General features: G+C 35.8%; 1 protein-coding gene across 1 annotated transcript; it reads right to left on the reverse strand.

Annotated features, from left to right (window-relative positions):
• Window positions 1-594: 594 nt before the first annotated feature.
• On the reverse strand, window positions 595-18,771 carry si:dkey-286j15.1 (uncharacterized protein LOC796378 homolog). Its single transcript, XM_056448343.1, has 17 exons — window positions 18,656-18,771; window positions 18,226-18,360; window positions 16,926-16,996; window positions 16,728-16,843; window positions 13,036-13,161; window positions 12,805-12,944; window positions 11,685-11,769; window positions 11,432-11,597; window positions 8,664-8,845; window positions 5,038-5,163; window positions 4,799-4,938; window positions 4,634-4,718; window positions 4,380-4,545; window positions 4,046-4,227; window positions 3,767-3,920; window positions 3,210-3,337; window positions 595-1,161 (listed from the first exon to the last, which is right to left on the reverse strand). Exons 3-17 carry the CDS (start codon window positions 16,990-16,992, stop codon window positions 844-846), a joined length of 2,181 nt encoding a protein of 726 aa, XP_056304318.1. The 5' UTR covers window positions 16,993-16,996; window positions 18,226-18,360; window positions 18,656-18,771; the 3' UTR covers window positions 595-843.
• Window positions 18,772-19,469: the final 698 nt, after the last annotated feature.

Below are 19,469 nucleotides of genomic sequence, written 5' to 3' on the forward strand. Positions count from 1 at the left end.
CTTTTCAAAATATATACTCTGCATAAAAACCATTATAAATATACGTTGCACAATATAAACAAAACAGATTTTAATACTAATTTCAGCTAATAAACACCCTTAATGTGTTTATTCCTTTAACAAGATTTTCATGGTTATGTTTATTTTCACCGTTTCATTTAGGGAAACTCCTGAGATAAATAAGTTATTTCTCTGAACTTTAATAATAAATCTATATAAAATGCTGCGCTTCCCACATTCAGTTGCAATGACTTATGGGACTTCTAGAGCGGGTTCGGTGCTCAAGTCTGCATCGGTGTGTCCTCGATATCAAGAATACATCCAGGAAGTTTCACGCGTCCTCTGTTCTTGCAGTCTTGAGTATTGGAACTGAACTTTGGCAGTTGAGGATGGCGTTGCATGAGAACATGAGGACGCAAGTTCGCTGAAGAACGCATATTGAGAAACTCTGTCTCCTCTCCACCAATCAGCTGGTGTGTGGTCTAGCGCAATATGGCTGCCGTTGCATGATTATGAATGAGAGACCAGCCTTGATCAATCATACCACGTGCTCTTCTAGAAATTGGTTTAAAATCTTCACTAAAAAGCAATTCATTTAATTTTTCAAATATTTTATTTAAGTATAAAATCAAATTTAATAAACAAATATTTTCTTTCTAAATCAAACAATCTCTATAACATTTACTGAAAATGAATTTAAAAAGCGCACATTAAATAGTCAAGCTGTGTACAGTACAGTACACAATTCAAAACCCCTTTTTTGAACATACTGATGGTATAATGCAGTACACAAATTTCTAACACAAAAATTAAGAACATATAAGCAAGCAAAATTACATAAACCTACTGTTGATCAGTAATGCGAAATACAAAGTTTTTTAGGAGACTGCAGTGTGTTGAAGGAACGCCTCCGGGGATATTATAGACTGCGTGTTGCAAAAACTCCCAAATGGGAGCAGAGGGCTTTGGATAGTTAATGTCATAGACGTGAAAAAGTTTAAAACATGAATCCACTGCTTGCAGTAAGGTCTCCTGTTCCACTGCCTGCCCGCTGAAAACGACGAACATTTGCGAAGAGTTTTCTTTGTCTCCAAGCACAAGTATGTGTGGTGAATCCTGGCTCATCCCACTGTTCAGGTACTGAACCATATTAGTTCCAACCTTGAAAGAATACATTTGGTGTTATTTAATACACATTGTGATAAATGCTGCATGGATGCATTATATGGGGCAATTCGATTCAGACACTAGTTCTGTCACTTTCTACAGCATCATCTCCACCAGTCATTTTTTTATAATAATAAAAATTTTGTTCTGTTAGAGGACATACACTACAACATAAAACTGAACACTTTTGATCACAGATTTCATTTATCAGAGTGTGCAGCTTTCTGGGAGAGTGTTAAAGTCTAGAAGGGATACAGCTGCGGGTACTTGAACATGCAATCATCAGTATAGCATAATTGTTGACACTGTACGACAATAACCATTTTACATAACTGTGAGAGGTAGGTTTACAGTTGGGGTAGATGTTAATAAAACCCCAATGTAATGGATAATTTAATAAATAAAATAGATAATTCATGTTAACTTCCAGCCGGAGCTGTAACCCGATGAGTGTGGTGATGTGGTGAAAAATCCAGGAGTTCCCCCTGGAATCAAGTCTGCTTAGGACCCCAAGGGATTGTTGTGTGGCTAATCGGAGCTGCGTTAGCTTGTTGTAGCTAGGAGACTAACGGTAGATGTGCGATTATGTTAGCACATAGGCTATAGAATTAATAGTAGAATTAATAGTACGCCAATAAAACAATTAGCTCACTCAGGATCCTATAGGCCACAGGCGTCAATTCCAGTTCCTGGAGGGCCGCAGCTCTGCACAGTTTAGTTCCAACCCTAATTAAACACAGCTGATCAAACTCATTGAGTTTCAGGCTTACCACAGGCAAGTGTGTTGGAGCAGGGTTGGAGCTAAACTGTGCAGAGCTGTGGCCCTTTAGGAACTGGATTTGACACCTGTGCTACAGGCAGACCCAATTTTCAGTGGGCGTGGCTTGTTTTTTCTACTGCAAGCTGATTGGATGTAGTAAAGTAGGCATTTAATTCAGTAAGATCGGGAAAAGGGTATGGGGAGTTTCTCCTCCTCACCATTTCTGTTTGTTGCCAAAACTGACAGTTGGCGGGGTCAAAAAACCATGATTATATGAGTAAGCATTGTACTCGTGTGTTTTTTTAAGTGCCCCACCCCAGGATATTCTGGCATTACTGATTATCACGTCAGTTGCCTGGTGAAAAATATTTTCTGTCACAAACCAGGGGCAGCCGCAGCCTAATGGTTAGAAAGGGTCTTGTGATTGAAAGGTAGCAGATTCGAGTCCTGGCTCCAGCAGGGATTGTTGGTGGTGAAAGTGAATCACCGGCACTCTCACCACCGTCAATACTATGGCTGAGGTGAGTCCCTTAAGCAAGGCACTGATCCCTCAACTGCTCCCGGTGCGCCGCAAAAATGGCTGCCCACTGCTTTGGGTGCGTGTTGACTAGCATGTGCAGGCATGTATACTCTTTTGTATGGGTTAAATGCATGGCACAAATTTGAAGTATGGGTCTGCAAACTTGGCCACGACACTGTTCTGTAGTTCTGTAGTGAATTAAATGATGTAAATTTTCTCTAAAAAGTCACATTTGACCATACAATCATGATATCTGCAGCAAACTAGCTTTGTCATCTTAGTTATGTATCTACCGCAATTTGGGATATTGTGTTTAAAAAATAAAAACAGAAACAATTGAGCCTCAATTTCGATTATCGATTACAATATGAAATCACATCAGAGTTATTAAACATTTGAGATGAAACACTAAAGTGCAAGTGCAAGAACTGTCCAACACAACTGTATTTTCAAATATCAAGCCTTGCCTCCAAACTAAAGTTCACAGGACCGTATTTGTTACTGCATGTGTTCTCTGCTGCTCTAAAGTGCAACTCATTTAGAATTGAGGTTAATGAGCAACAGTGATCAACTCCTATTTCCTCAATGTTATACTCTTCAACAGACAGAATGGAAACTGGGCTTTATTTGCAAATGTTTTATGCACTATTCAAATGTTGTCCATTGGGATGGAAATATAGGAACCAAATGAAAGAGAGAGAACATATTTGCATGTTTGGTGTCATTTACTGATGCTGATTTTGTGGTGGTGTTCTAACTTACTGGCTGAATGTCAATGAAGCTGCTCTTCACTTCAGCATATGTTGGACGAACCATTTTCCCATTTGTGTGGTATGGCGATGATGGCAAGATTGCAGGAAGGGCTTTAAAAGCAATTTCTCCACGAACATCTGTAAATTACAAGTTTACAAAGACTCAAACTTGATGATTTTGCAGACTACTTCATTACTTTATTCTACTTAGATTACTTGTGCTACAAAATTACAAGCATCCGTGGTCAGTTCTCAGAACCAGTAGGATTTAGTTTTAACAGATCATTTGATAACTTTTTTTCAATATATGACAATATTTTAGTGGTTTCAGGAAGTTTTAATGAACAAACTTACATATTGTGCCTTTAGCAGCTTGTCAAGTTAAAAAATAAAAACTGTGTTTTCTGTTTTTTTCTAATCTGGCTTTCGATTTCTCAACATTGGCTAAAACTCTATAATCGCTAGCACTCTTATTAGCCTCTCTATGATCAGTCGCTTGCATTCCTCACTTGTAAGTCGCTTTGGATAAATGAATAAATGTAAATGTGAACTGATGGGATGTCATACCCTTCTCCAGTGTTTCCAGGTTTTCTGGAAGGACATCAGAAGCTTTGGCTTCTTTTTTCGCTAAAAGTAAAATCCGGTCAGCGAAGACAGGCAGCCACAACTCATAAAGGCTGCCGACATGATCAGGGAATAATACTCCAAAATCCTGTGATATCTAAATAAAAACATCACATTTCTCTCATTTGATTGTAAACAATAACAAATTAGTTAATGAATACGTTAATGCTGAATAGTTTTGGCCTTCTGATACTTTTTTCTTCTACTTAACATAATTCTCACCGTTGCAAGACAGTCGTGAAGTGTGGGGTTCTCTTTTTTGATTTCCTCAACAGTTTTTGGTTCAGACGAGTGAATCCATGAGGCTGTATATCTCATGAACTCCTCCATTTCATCATGAGAGCTTCTGTTGTTATTAAGCCTCTCAATCATTGTGTGAATGTCAGTGAAAGGCGACTCGGCCTCTATTAAAAACAAAACACAATGTAAGGAAAGGCATAATTATAACATGCAAACATCCATACCATCACCATGTCATACAAACTCTTTTTAACAGCACAAATACTATGAAGCTGCACCTCTAAACTCCATCAATTGATCAATCTCAAGCTCTGACCTGGCATTGGAAAGCTTCTTTGGACTGAGGAACTCTGGGATAGCGGTGGAAAGCTAAGCTGTCTCTGACTATGTCGAGCTCTGAGGCGTTTCCTCACATTGCGAAGTCTTTCTTCTAGATAACCGGTTGCAGGGTGTCGGTATCGAGCAGGAGTATACCAGGCCTCCTGCAGCACACCAATATTGAGAAATCAGTGGTAGAAAAAAGCAAAGACCACATTTATACTTTAATCATAATCAGTCATCATAACTTACATATCCACTTCCCACACTGCTTTTCAGACAAGGAAACTGAGTAGTCACTGCTAAAGCCATTTCTTTTTTGGTCTCAGATGTTGGCCTTTACAAAAAAACAAGCATGTCATTCAAATTGGCCAGTTAATTGATTCTTAAGTTAGTGTATTTAATATGAATACTCACGTTTCTCCAAACTTCTCCATCAAATAGGTCACCAACAGCCTCACCATGCGACGTCGCTCCTTGAGGCTCAGGTGTCTGTCTCTGTCTAAAGCTGTTACTAATGTTGCTCCTCCACATGTTTTGAGTATTTCTCGTACATCCTGAACAATGAATAAAAACTTTTTTATTATTAAAATAATTTTTTATATCAACCAATAAGTGGGCTAAAATTCAATTTTGTATGAAAGGTGTGCTATTACAAAGGTGGAGTTGATCGTTGTTGTCTGACAGGTTTCCACTTCTAGCTGAGTTGGTGTTGGTTGCTCATTTCTTATTGGCGACTGATTTACACATGACTGAATGTTGACGGGACTAAGGCCCACAGACTGCAGAGAGAAAAAAATTATATATATTTTTAAAATATCAGAAGTAAAAGTTGTAGTTTTTTCTTTTAGTTACCAAACGCAATTAAGATTCTACACTGCAGCTTTGCAGGACTTATATGCTGATTTTTCGATCCTATCCTATGCATCTTTGTTTGCACAATCTATGATACGTGGGGGGAGGGGGTAATCCTACACAACGAAACAAAGTGGACAAATTTTTAGTGAAGGGAAGACCAAAAATTAAGACACCCAAATGGAATACCCCAACATGCTTCAAACCCAATGCATAATTCCAAACAAAATCCATTCAAAACAAAGTTCGTTTTGAGTTCATTACGGCAGTCTGAAACGGCTCACTAAAGCAAATATTTTGGGGGGTTTATTTTTTTCTCCCAAACACATTTCAGCTACCATTGCTCTGTGGTGATTAAGCAGTTGGTGGGCATGTTGAGGAATTCCACCTTCTTTGACATGCAATTAATTGATGTCTCATATTGATATCCAAAACAACACCAAGTTAATAACATGAATACACTAGAGAGTTGAGTAGCAGAGCTGGTACAGAATCTGGTGCAGAATCTACTTCCTCACAGGACACGTTCTGTGTTCTCGCAGTCTCCCTAGTTTGTTCTTCCGAGCTGACCTGGCAAGACTGGTCTTCACAAGAACACAAGTCCATTCTCTGCGTTCTTGGAATTGAGAAACAGCCACAGTCTTTTAAAGTTCTAAACACACTGGAGAGTTGAGTAGCAGAGCTGGTACAGATGTATCTGCACCTGTATGATCGCTCACACATATGGATTCACCGATTTTACCATACCATTTTTTTTCTAAGCCTAATACTGTTTCTATAGCTCTAGTGCTAAACTAAAATATCATACATTCTTCAGTAAAAATGACAGACCTATAGGCCTACTATACATGACAGACCACACAACCTAACTAAAAACATGATGCTTGCTATAAACTAGGCTACATTTGAGCATTCGTTATGACATTGATATGATCTGTTGTGGTCCAGCTTATGTTTCCTTTTTTAATACTAAGATTTTTCTTGGAAATCTGCAATAGGCAACCACTATTGACCCTAATCGTAAAATAACCAGCTTTTTAGCAAAGCCTGATATTTTCCTGCAGGTTTGACACAAACTAAACTAAACTAAACTAGGCCAGTTTTACTTAATATTTCCTCGCCAAATTATGCCGTGAGTGAGATGGAGAAAATTCAAAACAATGTCTGCTTCAGTGGCAAAACACAAACTGGTCGGTTAAATAAAATAATGATCTAAATATAATTACAGTGAAATATCCGCAGTTTCACAGAAGCCTATATTAGGCTAGATAATTTTATGTTAATAACAATCTATACTCTATTGCACCCGTCAGTTTCACTTTTATTAATTTAATCAATTACTTTGACCACGATAAGCCAGGCTTTACTATTTTCAGTGCTTAAAGTATTTACCTCGGAAGAATAAACTTAGTCAGAAGGATAAGAGAAAAGAAACTCATTATGAGAATAATCTTACGGAGCTGCGCATGTTGCGTCTGCGCAGCCGGATGTGTGAACTAAGCGCTTGATGCACTAAGACACAGTGCGCAGCCCTATGGTATCTGCGGACACGTTTGAAACAGCAGCATAAAGGGAAGAAATCAGTGTGTTGAGGATCTGTCCAATGTATTATTGAGACTTTTCTAATTTAAAACTGCGGTAGGCCTTCTTTGTGTGTGAAGAGCAGGTAATAAACCTCTCTACTCTAATGTTGCGAAGGTGATCTGCTGATCTAACAGACGCAGCGCAACTTGATTTCGAAACAGCAATGAACTCCTTGTTGCAGGTCAGAAGTAACCCATTAAATGCAAAACTTAATGCATTTTTCCACTGATTATTTAAACTAACAGGAACAAATAATTTTGGAGAAAGTTTTTCGTGTTGTCATGAACGCGACACAGTTTGATTGTGAATGAACGGAGAGTGATTGACAGGCACAGCGGCGTAAATCGCTGAACTGAACATGAATTTAACCACGTGAATATTGATCTGTGCTTCACATTAAACAGTAGAATGGCTTCAGAACATTTGGGATATAGTAGGCCTACATGACAATTTTATAGTGCCTTATAATAGGCTACCTTCATGGCTCAGTTGGCTGATAAACACAGAATATAGCGTACGCGCAAGATTGGATTTGGATCTGTATCAGCTGGCCGATCCCTGATCCAGCAAAAATATGCAGTATCGAACCGATATAAGTTCTTAAAGTTCTAAACATTGTTTTCTATGAGTTTATGTTCACTGGCCGCACCATTCATTGTCTGTCCATGGCAAACTGAAAACAATGTAAAGATGTGGTGTGCCGTGGTCGTGCTTCTTATTTAAAGTGCTACAGGCTGAAGTAGTTCTCTGACATACTTACAGCCCTACCTAATGCAGCACTGGGGTTTTGGGGTGTTTAAAAACAGTATGCCTGTCATTAATTTAAAACACAGCATCATTTTGTGCCTGTATGGCTGTCCTTGTGACATTTCGTAAATTACAAGTAACATAACATTGAATTTTTTTTATATTTCCAATGTCGACATGTCTGCTTTATGACATAATATGCTGCAGCCCCAAACACTGCAATGGAGACTAAAGCTGCTGGATTTACAACACGTCAATTCATCAACTTCTCCTTAAACTACATGGAAGCAAGTGGCTGTTTCACTGGGAGAAGAACAGAGTAAGAACGTGACCGAAACAAGGAAGTGACCGAAACAAGTGTGGATCATCTGCTGTGATTAACACACACTGTCAAAGTAAGTGTAAAATTATTATTATTGCTGTCTTTCATAGACATCAGTGTGCTTTTTATAAACCACAAATGTTTTGTTTTGCTAGTAAATTTGTGTATTAAAATGTCTGCAACCTCAGTAAACATTATTTCATTGAAAACATTGATAAGTTTTGATCTTTGATAAGTGCCGCACTCGTGTTTCTCTAGCTAGGCACCATTCAAAGTGGGATGAAAGATTTAAATTTAGCAGCTGATCAATGATGTACTGAACACTCCAACCACACTGGTGTGATCAAATGCTCCAGGGACCAGCCAAGACTGATCAGACCTCTGTGATTTCATGTGTCAAAGGGTTGCAATGGAAAAAGTTGTTCCCCCGTTTTATTTAAAAAAATATCAAAGGATGTAATTGGTTGGCAAACAGAAGCTGCCATGTTTGTGCTTTGTTGACTTAGAAAGCTGTTAATCTGTCTTAAAGGAATTTAAAAACAACCTAAGGCTTTAAAGAAAAGATGAATGCAGGACTACTCCACAGATACTCAAGATTAATATGAGATTGGGCAAAGCGAGCATGATACATCTCCTTTAAAGCTGTTTAAAGCTGCTCCTGTTTAGCTTCAAAGTGCAATGTCCAAAAGTTGACAAGGGCTCAAATCTTTCTATAAGCAGATTTAATAAAATGCCCTTTAATAAAATGCCTTCTATGAACATCATAATACTCACCATGCCAAGACAGTCACGAAGTGTGGGACTTTCTTTTTTGATTTCCTCAACACTTTTGGGTTCGGACGAGTGAATCCACGAGGCTGTGTATCTTATAAACTCCTCCATTTCTCCTTGAGGGCTTCTGTTGTTCTTTAGACTCTCAATAATTGTGTGAATGTCAGAGAATGAAGACTCGGACTCTGTTGAAAGGACAATATGAAAAAAATGAGGAAAGACAACTGAAAAACTGGGTGTAATCTCAGTCTTCACAAAGCACTTAACTAAATGTTCTATATGTAATAATATATACATGTATAAATTAGGCATGGGTCGGTATAAGATTCTGAAGGTATGATAACCTTGGATAAAAATATCACGGTTTCGCGGTATCACAGTATTATGATTACTGCTCTAAAATATATATTTTTTAAATGTCTGGGTAAAAAACTAAAACTTTTTTCCCCTTTGAAAACAATATATTTTATTTTTTCTTAAGATTTATAATATTTTAGAGCAGTAAACATGTCAGCCTGTTTCAAATGAATCACTGATTTTTGCTGTCCTTATTGGTTTCAAAAATACAAATTTCTTTACAATTTAAAATGGCTTTTGTGTTGGAGATACTGTTGTCCTAAAAAAAATAAAAAATAAAATCTCTCTCTCTCTCTCTATATATATATATATATATATATATATATATATATATATATATATATATATATATATATATATATATATATATATATATATATATATATATACATACACACACATTTATTTATATATAAAAACACATACCTTCGAAACAGTATTACTAAAAATGTTGGTGGTTTTAAAACCTTGAATTGAGTTCAGATCACAATATTCACTGGGTTCCCACATTTTCATGGACATCAGATTCAAAGACTTTGAAAATCAGTATTACTTTTAAACCAAATTCCATTGTAATTTACACCCGCCAGCATATGCAGCATTATAAAAATAATTTCTGTACTTAACATTTCACTTAATATTAAGATCAAAAATGTCATAGAAATTATTTTTTAAATGTCACTTTCCAAAAATTTCACTACTTTAAACAGTTGTGTTCAAAGAACTTTAGTTAAACTTGTTGAATTCAATACTGGTAATATTCAAATGAGTTTCTGAAATATTGATAAAATGTACATTATTTGTCACAGTTTTTGTTTAAGGTTTTTAAATGAAGAATTTCTCATTTTTTGTGTTCACAGTTACAATTGTTGAAATAACACCATAAATGTTAAATTCAAGCACTTTCATGAACCTGTCTCTTTTTAAGCACTTTCCAGGCTTTGAATTCATGTCTGAAATCCAAGTACTTTTAAGACGTGTGGGAACCCTGTGTTAAGCAGACATGACAGATGCACTATCTGTATTAATGCAAGATTATTGCAAGTTCATTGTCAATTCTTATCTGAAAGTAATTCAAAGACATCCATTTACAACTTTCTATGAGGACTTGAACATACTGTACACTACCTGTCGTCGATTCCAGTAATAACTTGACTTTTAGTTGATCATTTGGAAAAGTAGCAGAAGGTAGATTATTCTATCTTATTCTATCTGTTGAACTGCATCCCAATCATCACAAATACTGCAGAAGATATTGGAACCCGCATGCAACCAAGATTCTCTCAGAAATCAGTCAAGTTTGGTAAAGGAAAAATCATGGTTTTGGGGTTTAGTATGGGGGCGTGCGAGAGATCTACAGAGTGGATGGCAACATCAACAGCCTGAGGTATTAACACATTTGTGCTGCCCATTACATTACAAACCACAGGAGAGGGCAAATTCTTCAGCAGGAGAGCGCTCATTCTCATACTTCAGCCTCCACATTAAAGTTCCTGAAAATAAAGGTCAAGGTGCTCCAGGATTGGCCAGCCTATTCACCAGAAATGAACATTATTGAGCATGTCCGGAGTTAGATGAAGGAAGAGGCATTGAAGATCCAAAGAACCTTAAATGAACTCTGGGAGTCCAGCAAGAACACCGTCTTTGCCATTCCAGATGACTTTATTAATAAGTTATCCGAATCATCGTAAGGATGTATGGATGCTGTCCTTCAAGCTCATTTAAGTCATGCACAATATTAATTCAATAATTAAAAATCAAGACATGATCATATTTTACTTTGGTAAAATAAGCGTTATCTAGAGGTCTTTTGCTTTCATATTTACCTTATTCTCCGCGTATGAGTGGGCGCAGCCATGTGAATCATTTTGGCTTGAGACTTCCGGTCTCATTCACGTCCATTCATTTTTAAACGTTAAAAACAGCTCGTTTTGCTGCTTAGTGTTGCAAACTGATATTTTCTTATTATATTATTCTACTTTGTCTGTATAGTCATGCAAACACTTGTTTGTAGAGTAAGTAGTTTGACCGTTTTCTACCATTTATTATTCCTAGTCATTTCTCCCATAGGCAGCTGAATCGGGAGTTCTAAAATAATCGCAAAAACACGCGCACTTCCGCATTGAAGAATAAGGTCAATAAGCCACTTCTGACACCAAATGATCAACTATAAGTCAAGTTATTATTTGTTGTTCCTAAAACTTGGATAGGCGACAAGACTTTGGTCAGGTTGTGTATGTGTCAGATAAGCCCTTAAAAAGGATAGTTCACACAAAAATAAAAATTCTGTCATCATTTTCTCACCCTTGACTTGTTCTAAACCAGATTAGTATTTATAACACAGAAAGTTATAAATATAAAATTGGTAACCATTGATATTGGTATTTCCATCTTGGTCAATCCCAAGCTCTGACCTGGCATTGGAAAACTACTTTGAACTGAGGAACTCTGGGATAGCAGTGGAAAGCTGAGCTGTCTCTGACTGTGTCGAGCTCTGAGACGTTTCCTCACATTGCGAAGTCTTTCTTCTAGATAACCGGTTGCAGGGTGTCGGTATCGAGCAGGAGTATACCAGGCCTCCTGCAGCACACCAATATTGAGAAATCAGTGGTAGAAAAAAGCAAAGACCACATTTATACTTTAATATAATCAATCATCATAACTTACATATCCATTTCCCACACTGCTTTTCAGACAAGGAAACTGAGTAGTCACTGCTAAAGCCATTTCTTTTTTGGTCTCAGATGTTGGCCTTTACAAAGAAACAAGCATGTCATTCAGATTGGCCAGTTAATTGATTTCTTCCGTAAATCAGTGCTTCACACAGACTTTACTTGGGTGTGCCGCCCAGGTATATTAACGGCCACCCAAGTATACTTGGTGGTGACACATAAATAATACTATTATTATCATCCTTTTACACTTTTTTGCATCCGCCCAAGAAAGTCAAACATTCGCGATCGATTAACTAGATTAACCATCTTCTCTCGCTCTGCACGTTTCCTACTGCTGGTTCTGTGTGCACAAGACTGGTCAGCAATAGTAGTTTCTGAATCTCCTAAAATGTCTGGGATTCAGCATTTCCTTTCGCTTTCTAAAGTTGTCGCTATTTGTATGCTTTTTTGCATTAACTTTTCGCAGCTGATTGCACTGCACAGCTGCAGAGAGAAACATTAAACGATTAATTATTTAATAAACGACTCGGATAAACTATATTATATACTCAGAGAGAACAAAGTATACTGGCTGCAAAATATTTGTACACCATTAGAAATGGTTAACCAACTACTTTGCCTTATTTAAATAAATCTGCACTTTTTATTCTTGTAAGTATTATCATTTTTAGCAATCTTGTCTATTTTTATTCCTTTTCTCTGTTATTTATTTCTCATTTGCTGTATATTTTATTAATTTAATGACGTTAATATATTACATAATTTATAAATATCTAAAATACTTTGGCAATACTGAGTGAGAGAGAGAGAGAGAGAGAGAGAGAGAGAGAAAAGCCTTTACCTGTCAGTGGGTGCACGTGGCTCCTAAATAGAAAAAGTGGATTTCTTTTATTTTAACAGCCTTTTTAAATAACTTTAACCCACTGAAAAAAGGTGTATAACAGTGCCATAATTATTAAAAATATAATTAAAAATCCCTTTTTTTTGTTTGTTGCATGTAGTTGACCATTTATATGCTGTGGGCTAAAACGAGTGTTTAAATCCGGCTACCACCACAAGTATATTTCAAACCTGTGGGAAGCACTGAAAATGTATTTAATATGAATACTCACGTTTCTCCAAACTTCTCCATTAAATAGGTCACTAACAGCCTCACCATACGACGTCGCTCCTTGAGGCTCAGGAATCTGTCTCTGTCTAAAGCTGTTACTAATGTTGCTCCGCCACATGTTTTGAGTATTTCTCGTACATCCTGAACAATAAAAAACAATTCATTAAACAAATTTTTAAATCAAACAAACAGTCTAAAGTTCAATTTCAAGAGTATGAAAATTGTATTTTACAAAGGTGAAGCTGCTTCTTGTCGTCTGACGGTTTTCTTCTACTGTCTGAGTTGGTGTTGGTGGCTCATTTCTTATTGATGAATGATTCACACAAGACTGATTGTAGTCAGGATTAAGGCCCGCAGACTGCAGAAAAATGTATTAATTATTAAATAAATTCTAGTCAGAGGAACAGTCTACTATGAAGTGATAAGTATTACAACCAAATTATTTGAATGCTTGTAATGGATAAAAATCACAAACACTCAGTGTTTAAACCAGTTTTAGTTTTAAATGTGATTTTAATTTAAATTTAAATGTGGCCAAAATCTGATTTCCCGTGTGAACTGATTATGGTCCTAAACCAATGATCTCAAACTCAATTCCTGGAGGGCTGCAGCTCTGCATAGTTTAGTTCCAACCAGCTCCAACTCACACCTGCTTAATAGTCTCTAGTGGTCTTGAATACCTTGATTAGTTGGATCAGCTGTGCTTGATTAGGGTTGGAGCAAAACTGTGCAGAGCTGAGGCCATCCAGGAATCCAGTTTGAGACCTATGCCCTAAACCAACCGTCATATGCAAATGTATAAAGAATGTCATAATATTATGTTTAATAATGATTAATATTGCCTTTTTCACAGACAAATGTGGTGTTTTTTACAAACTATAAATGATTGTTTTGCTAGTACAAATGTGCATTTCAATGGTCCAGAAACCATAAAATATGTGTAATGTGATTTAAAACAATGATTTTTTGTGATCTATGAATAAACTTTAGAGTCACGTTTCTCTGCAGTACATAGCCAAAGACTTGATCAAGAACAACAATGTAGACAAAGCAATGGTTGTTGAAACCATCATTGTAGTCCATCTCTGAACAATTAGCTTCATTTTGTAGTTAAGAGTGATGATTTTTTTTTAATGGAACCAAACTGTGGATCTCTATCTGAAAAATCAAAGCCTTCAATAATTATTTGAACATCTTCAATTCTTAACTGAGTTTTGATTTTTTTTTTCATTATGGTTGAATCTGCAGTAGAACTGAAATATCATTTCCATCTCATATTTTAGTTATGTTTAGTTAATCAGTTTCCTTCTTTTAGACACACTATTGCATTTCCTCTTCGGTGGAGCATGTGATGATTTTGCCCAGTACAATGCCATTCTGGATTAACATCTATGTTAATCTATATTATTTTTGATGGAAATGTAATCCATACCTATTCCCTACCCCTAAACCTAACTATAACTGTAAATTATTCCCAAAATCAGAGGGAAATTATAGTTTATAACAATCATGTAGAAATGCATAAACCTAACCGTAAGCCTAAACTTAAACTAAACAGTAAATGTATGCCATAATTCTGACTGGCTGATTGGAACATGGTACCAGGATTAAGAAAGATGTTAATCCAGGAACATGTCCAACTTGGTGAAATCACGTTGGTGTTTGTCAAGTGGACGAGAGAACTTTATACGGATAGACCCTTGACTGATCTGTTTTGACAAAAAGAGTGCGAGTCTACTTCCTATGAAGCCTCTAGGCACAAATATGCTCCTAAGCTGGGCACAAAATGCTCAGTTGCCATGAGGGATTGATTAGGTTAAAATTCTTATATACTTTGCAAGACTTCTATTGACTTAATAGTTTTAAACTCTAGACTAGTCATAATTTTGCTACATTTCTCAAATACTTGCAAATGATATGGATGATATTTGCAGGAGCGAATGCCTCTGTGGTGAGTGACAATTACTGTAATAATGGTACTAAATGTTGATTTGTTTACGGTTTGAATGTGTGCGTCAGAAGTCTCAGTTTCAGTTGGATTTCACAGATTTTTGGTCCAGACAGAATCAGATGTAAGCCGACACAAAAAGCGACAACACAGTTGCGTTTTGTCATTGCTAATTGTTTGGCATTGGCTTGGTGTGTCCCAGCCTTTAAAGAGATTTAAGGCACTGACATCTGGGCAATCTGAGTAATATAACTGATTCTAGAACATGTTGAATTTGATTGGGCAAGTTTTGCAAGGACACCAATAAGCAAGTCCACAGTCATCTCTAAAGGGAGTTGAACAATGGACGTTTTGTGCTGTACCATGTCTTTTAGAATTGTAAACATTGTTTTCTATGAAGGCAAGCTGGCATTTGCATTTGACACATGTTTGTGCTGCTTAGCAATGTATAGAAAATGTAAAAAAGGGGTGCAGCACTGATCTACAAAGGTTTTTTGATGGTGACTGCACTGGAATGGATTGGTTGTGTAAGTTATGTGGTGTGGATGATGCTGTTTGACAAATGCATACTTTAATGGCTGGACGTAACTGTAATTTGGTTGTGAAAAAGTTGTTTTGTTTGAGCCTAAACTCAACTTATTTCAATTTCAAAAATTTTTTTCAAACATGACCAAAAAAATATATATTTTTGCACAGCCACAGCAAAAGTATTCTTAAAAATGTTAGTATAAACGTATTGCCAACAGCTTTCAATTAAATTTCTTGAATTTAACCGTGGGACTAGTTTGGCTTTTAATATTGGCAGTCTTGATGCAGAAATAGAGTGAAAATGAAACATTAAATCGATTTGACAGGCGCAATGTGTTTTCACAGTGAAAATGAAAATTAAATCATTGCAATTTTGGCAGATATTTTGCTAAAGACAGTGTTTTATAATGAATATGTTAGTCTGGTTTTCATTTTATTTTCCAATGTTAAATAAATTAAATTGTTAAAGGTAACGTTAGCGTTAGTTTATTTGATTTTCCACATAAATGTTACAAGTGAATTACACTTCCTTTTTAAAATAGTAAAAAGCAACCCAAATTTTAGTTATATTTTTGAATTTCAGTATCAAAAAAAGAGTTAAGATAAAGTTTATAAACCATTTATCTACAAAATAATTATTTACAACACATTTAATATAACTCTTAAAAAGACAATTCACCCAAAATGAAAATGTACTCACTATTTACTCGCCCTCAAGTGGTTCCAAACTTTTATTTGTTTCTTTCGTCTGTTGAACTTAAAAGACGATATTTTGAAGAAAAGTGAAAACCTGTAACCACTGACCTCCATAATAAGAAAAACAAATACAATTTAAGTCAATGGTTACAGGTTTCCAAAATTTTTCTAAATATCTTTTGTGTTTAACAGAAAAAGGCAACTAAGAAAGCGGTTTGAAAAAGTAAAGGGTGAGTAAATAATGACAGCATATTGATATTTGGGTAAACAATCAATTTAATAACTGAGATAACTTAATGTCTTATTACAGCCATAACAATATTCTATGCCATATTCTATGGTTTTCATTTTAATTTCCAATGTTTATTAGATTTATTTAAAATTGGCAGGATTTACCTTCCATATAGAGTCATCTCTAAAAGGAGTTTGTGCCATGTCTTTTAAAATTTAAACATTATGCATACTTGCATGGAAAACATCGGCGCTGGCATTTGACACCTGTTTGCGCTGCTTAGCAATGTATAGAAAATGTAAAGATGAGGTGCAGTATTGATGTACAAAGGATTTCTGATGGTGACTGCACTGATTAGTATGCATTGGTTACAGTATGTAACTGTAACTTGGTTGTGAAAAAGTTATTTTGTTTGCGCAAAAAAATCAACTTATTTCAATTAAAACATTTTATCAAACGCATGACCAAAAATCCACAGCCACAGCAAAGGTATTCTTTAAAAAAGTTTGTGTAAACTTACTGCCAACAGTTCTGAATGGAATTTCTTGAATTTAACCCTGGGACCAATTTTTGGAATTAGCGCAGCAATGCTAGGGTCATCAAGTAACATAAAACTTTCTTCATCCACAGCTTCCTCTGTGTTAAGATGTAAGAGAAGAAAAAACAATAAGAGAATTTTCATTGTTGGGTGGAGGATCCCTTTCAATAGCTCACTCACCTTTAAATCTTTCAACCAAATCACCAAGGTTCCACTGGTGCAGTTTTTCCCTCACAAATGAATCCATTTATCTACAAAATAATTCATTACAACATATTTAATACAAAACCTCAAGGAAATTTACCCAAAACAAATACGATAGAAGTCAATGGTTGTCATTTTTCTAAATATCTTCTTATGTATTTGACAGAAGAAAGTAAGTCTGAAAAAAGTTTGAAAAAAAGTAAAGGGTGAGTAAATGATCCATTTAACAATCTATTTCATAAGTCAAATAATGTATTGTCCCACTACACCAATATCAATCTATGCAGTCGACATAAATACACTATATTTCTCTCAAATATCTCCCAGTTATCTTGCAAGTGACAGTAATCTAGATAGCTGGTGAACTTTTAACTGTTAAATGTTATCCCAGCTAGCTCCCTAACAATACCTTTAGCAATTTGATTTTCCTCATAAATGTTACAAGTAAATTACACTTCCTTTTTAAAATAGTGGAAAGCAACCCAAATTTTAGGTATATTTTCAAATTTCAGTATCAAAAAATTGTTTTAAGTAAAAGTTCATAAACCATTTATCTACAAAAATAATTATTTACTACACATTTAATATAACTCTTAAAAAGACAATTCACCCAAAATGAAAATGTACTCACTATTTACTCGCCCTCAAGTGGTTCCAAACTTTTATTTGTTTCTTTCGTCTGTTGAACTTAAAAGACGATATTTTGAAGAAAAGTGAAAACCTGTAACGATTGACTGCCATAATATGAAAAACAAATACGATGCAAGTCAATGGTTACAGGTTTCCAAAATTTTTCTAAATATCTTTTGTGTTTAACAGAAAAAGGCAAGTTAGAAAGCAGTTTGAAAAAGTAAAGGGTGAGTAAATAATGACTGCATATTGATTTTTGGGTGAACAATCAATTTAATAACTGAGATTACTTAATGTCCTATTACAGCCATAACAATATTCTATGCATAATGATTGACAACAACAAACGTTGTGTTAACATAATTTCAGTCGACATAAATACACCATATTTCTCCCAAAAATAACAAGTAAAATAAAAAGTAACAGTAAGCTAGATAGCTGTCAACAGTTAAATGTTATCCCAGCTAATTTAGCTTACTAACGTTACCGTTAACAATTTGATTTTCCTAAGTCACAAGTGACCTTACACTTCTACTTTAAAACAGTAGCCTAAATTTTAGGTATATTTCTTGAATTTCAGTCCAAAAAACTTTTAAGCAAAAGTTACAAACATCACAAACCAAATGTTACGTTAACGTTAACTTACCTTTCTTAACCACCAGCAGTTTCGTCAGTTGACTGGACCGTTGAAATTCGTCGCATCACGGCGGGAATCGAATTTAACCCAACTATTGGGTTGTCTCTAAAAATGACCCAACGACGTAAAACATGACCCAGCTTTCTACAAAAAAACAACAACACAGTGACCCAATACGTAACTTAGTGTGATACAGTGATGTGTGGCATAAGATAATAAGGGATTAAGATAAGGGTTGAGATAAAAGTAGGGACTATAAAATACACAAATAGCCGCTGCTTGCTCCTCATACATAAACACATCTCTGAACTACAATTGAGGCATCCATGAAACTGCATGAGCGCGTTCAGTGAGGAGAATTTGCTTTAAACAGTCAGGGACAGCGCTTTGTAATATAACATTTGCATAGATAAAGCATACGAGGACTCAAAACGCTCACCTGTAGCACGTTTGGAAAGTTGCCTCCTATGTAGTACTTTCATTCAGTACACATGAACGTTCACGGCAAAGAGCAAAAAGCTGTAGTTCAGTTTTTTGTTGTCGATGTGAAGCACGCTGATGACATCAACGCAGGGATTGACGTCAGACGTCCCGCGCAACAGCTTCAGCTGATCCACATGCGATGCAGATCTGCAGCAGGCGCTCGGAGGCGGAGGCGCTCACTATCTGGCAGGAAATCACGGCTGATCTGAGGAGCTCGTCACGTTTATGTATGTTTATAACATGTTACGTTAATATCTATATTTTACAGTCTATGGTTAATATGCATATAGTGATAGAATTTACACAAATGTTCAACTAAAATGAGATATATGGAGTGTATTTTTCACCAAAGAATTTTAAAAAGACAGAAAATGTGTCCTCATAAATAACAAAAAAATGAAAAATGCCGTTCTCATTAATTTTTCCCTGCTTTGAGCTTTTATTTAATAATAATAAAAAAATATTGTCTATATGATGATGATTAATGATGTTATCATTAATAAAACATCATCATTTAAAAGTATTAGGCTATTTTCTGTCCAGCTTTGACCATCTCATCACAGAAACCATTTGGGTAGATTGGGTAGCATTTTCCATCCAAAGACACGAATTAGACTTATTACATATGCAAAACTGGAATATCGCATAAAACATTTGAAAATAAAGCACTGTTTCCATCCAATGAATCAAAGAGAACTAATTTGTCACATCCTAATAAACTGGCACCATATATCAAAAGGAAATATGCAATTTGTTGCAGTAGGAGAAGC

This window comes from Danio aesculapii, chromosome 22, assembly GCF_903798145.1.
Source record: "Danio aesculapii chromosome 22, fDanAes4.1, whole genome shotgun sequence".
In the NCBI taxonomy this organism is placed as follows: Eukaryota; Metazoa; Chordata; class Actinopteri; order Cypriniformes; family Danionidae; genus Danio; species Danio aesculapii.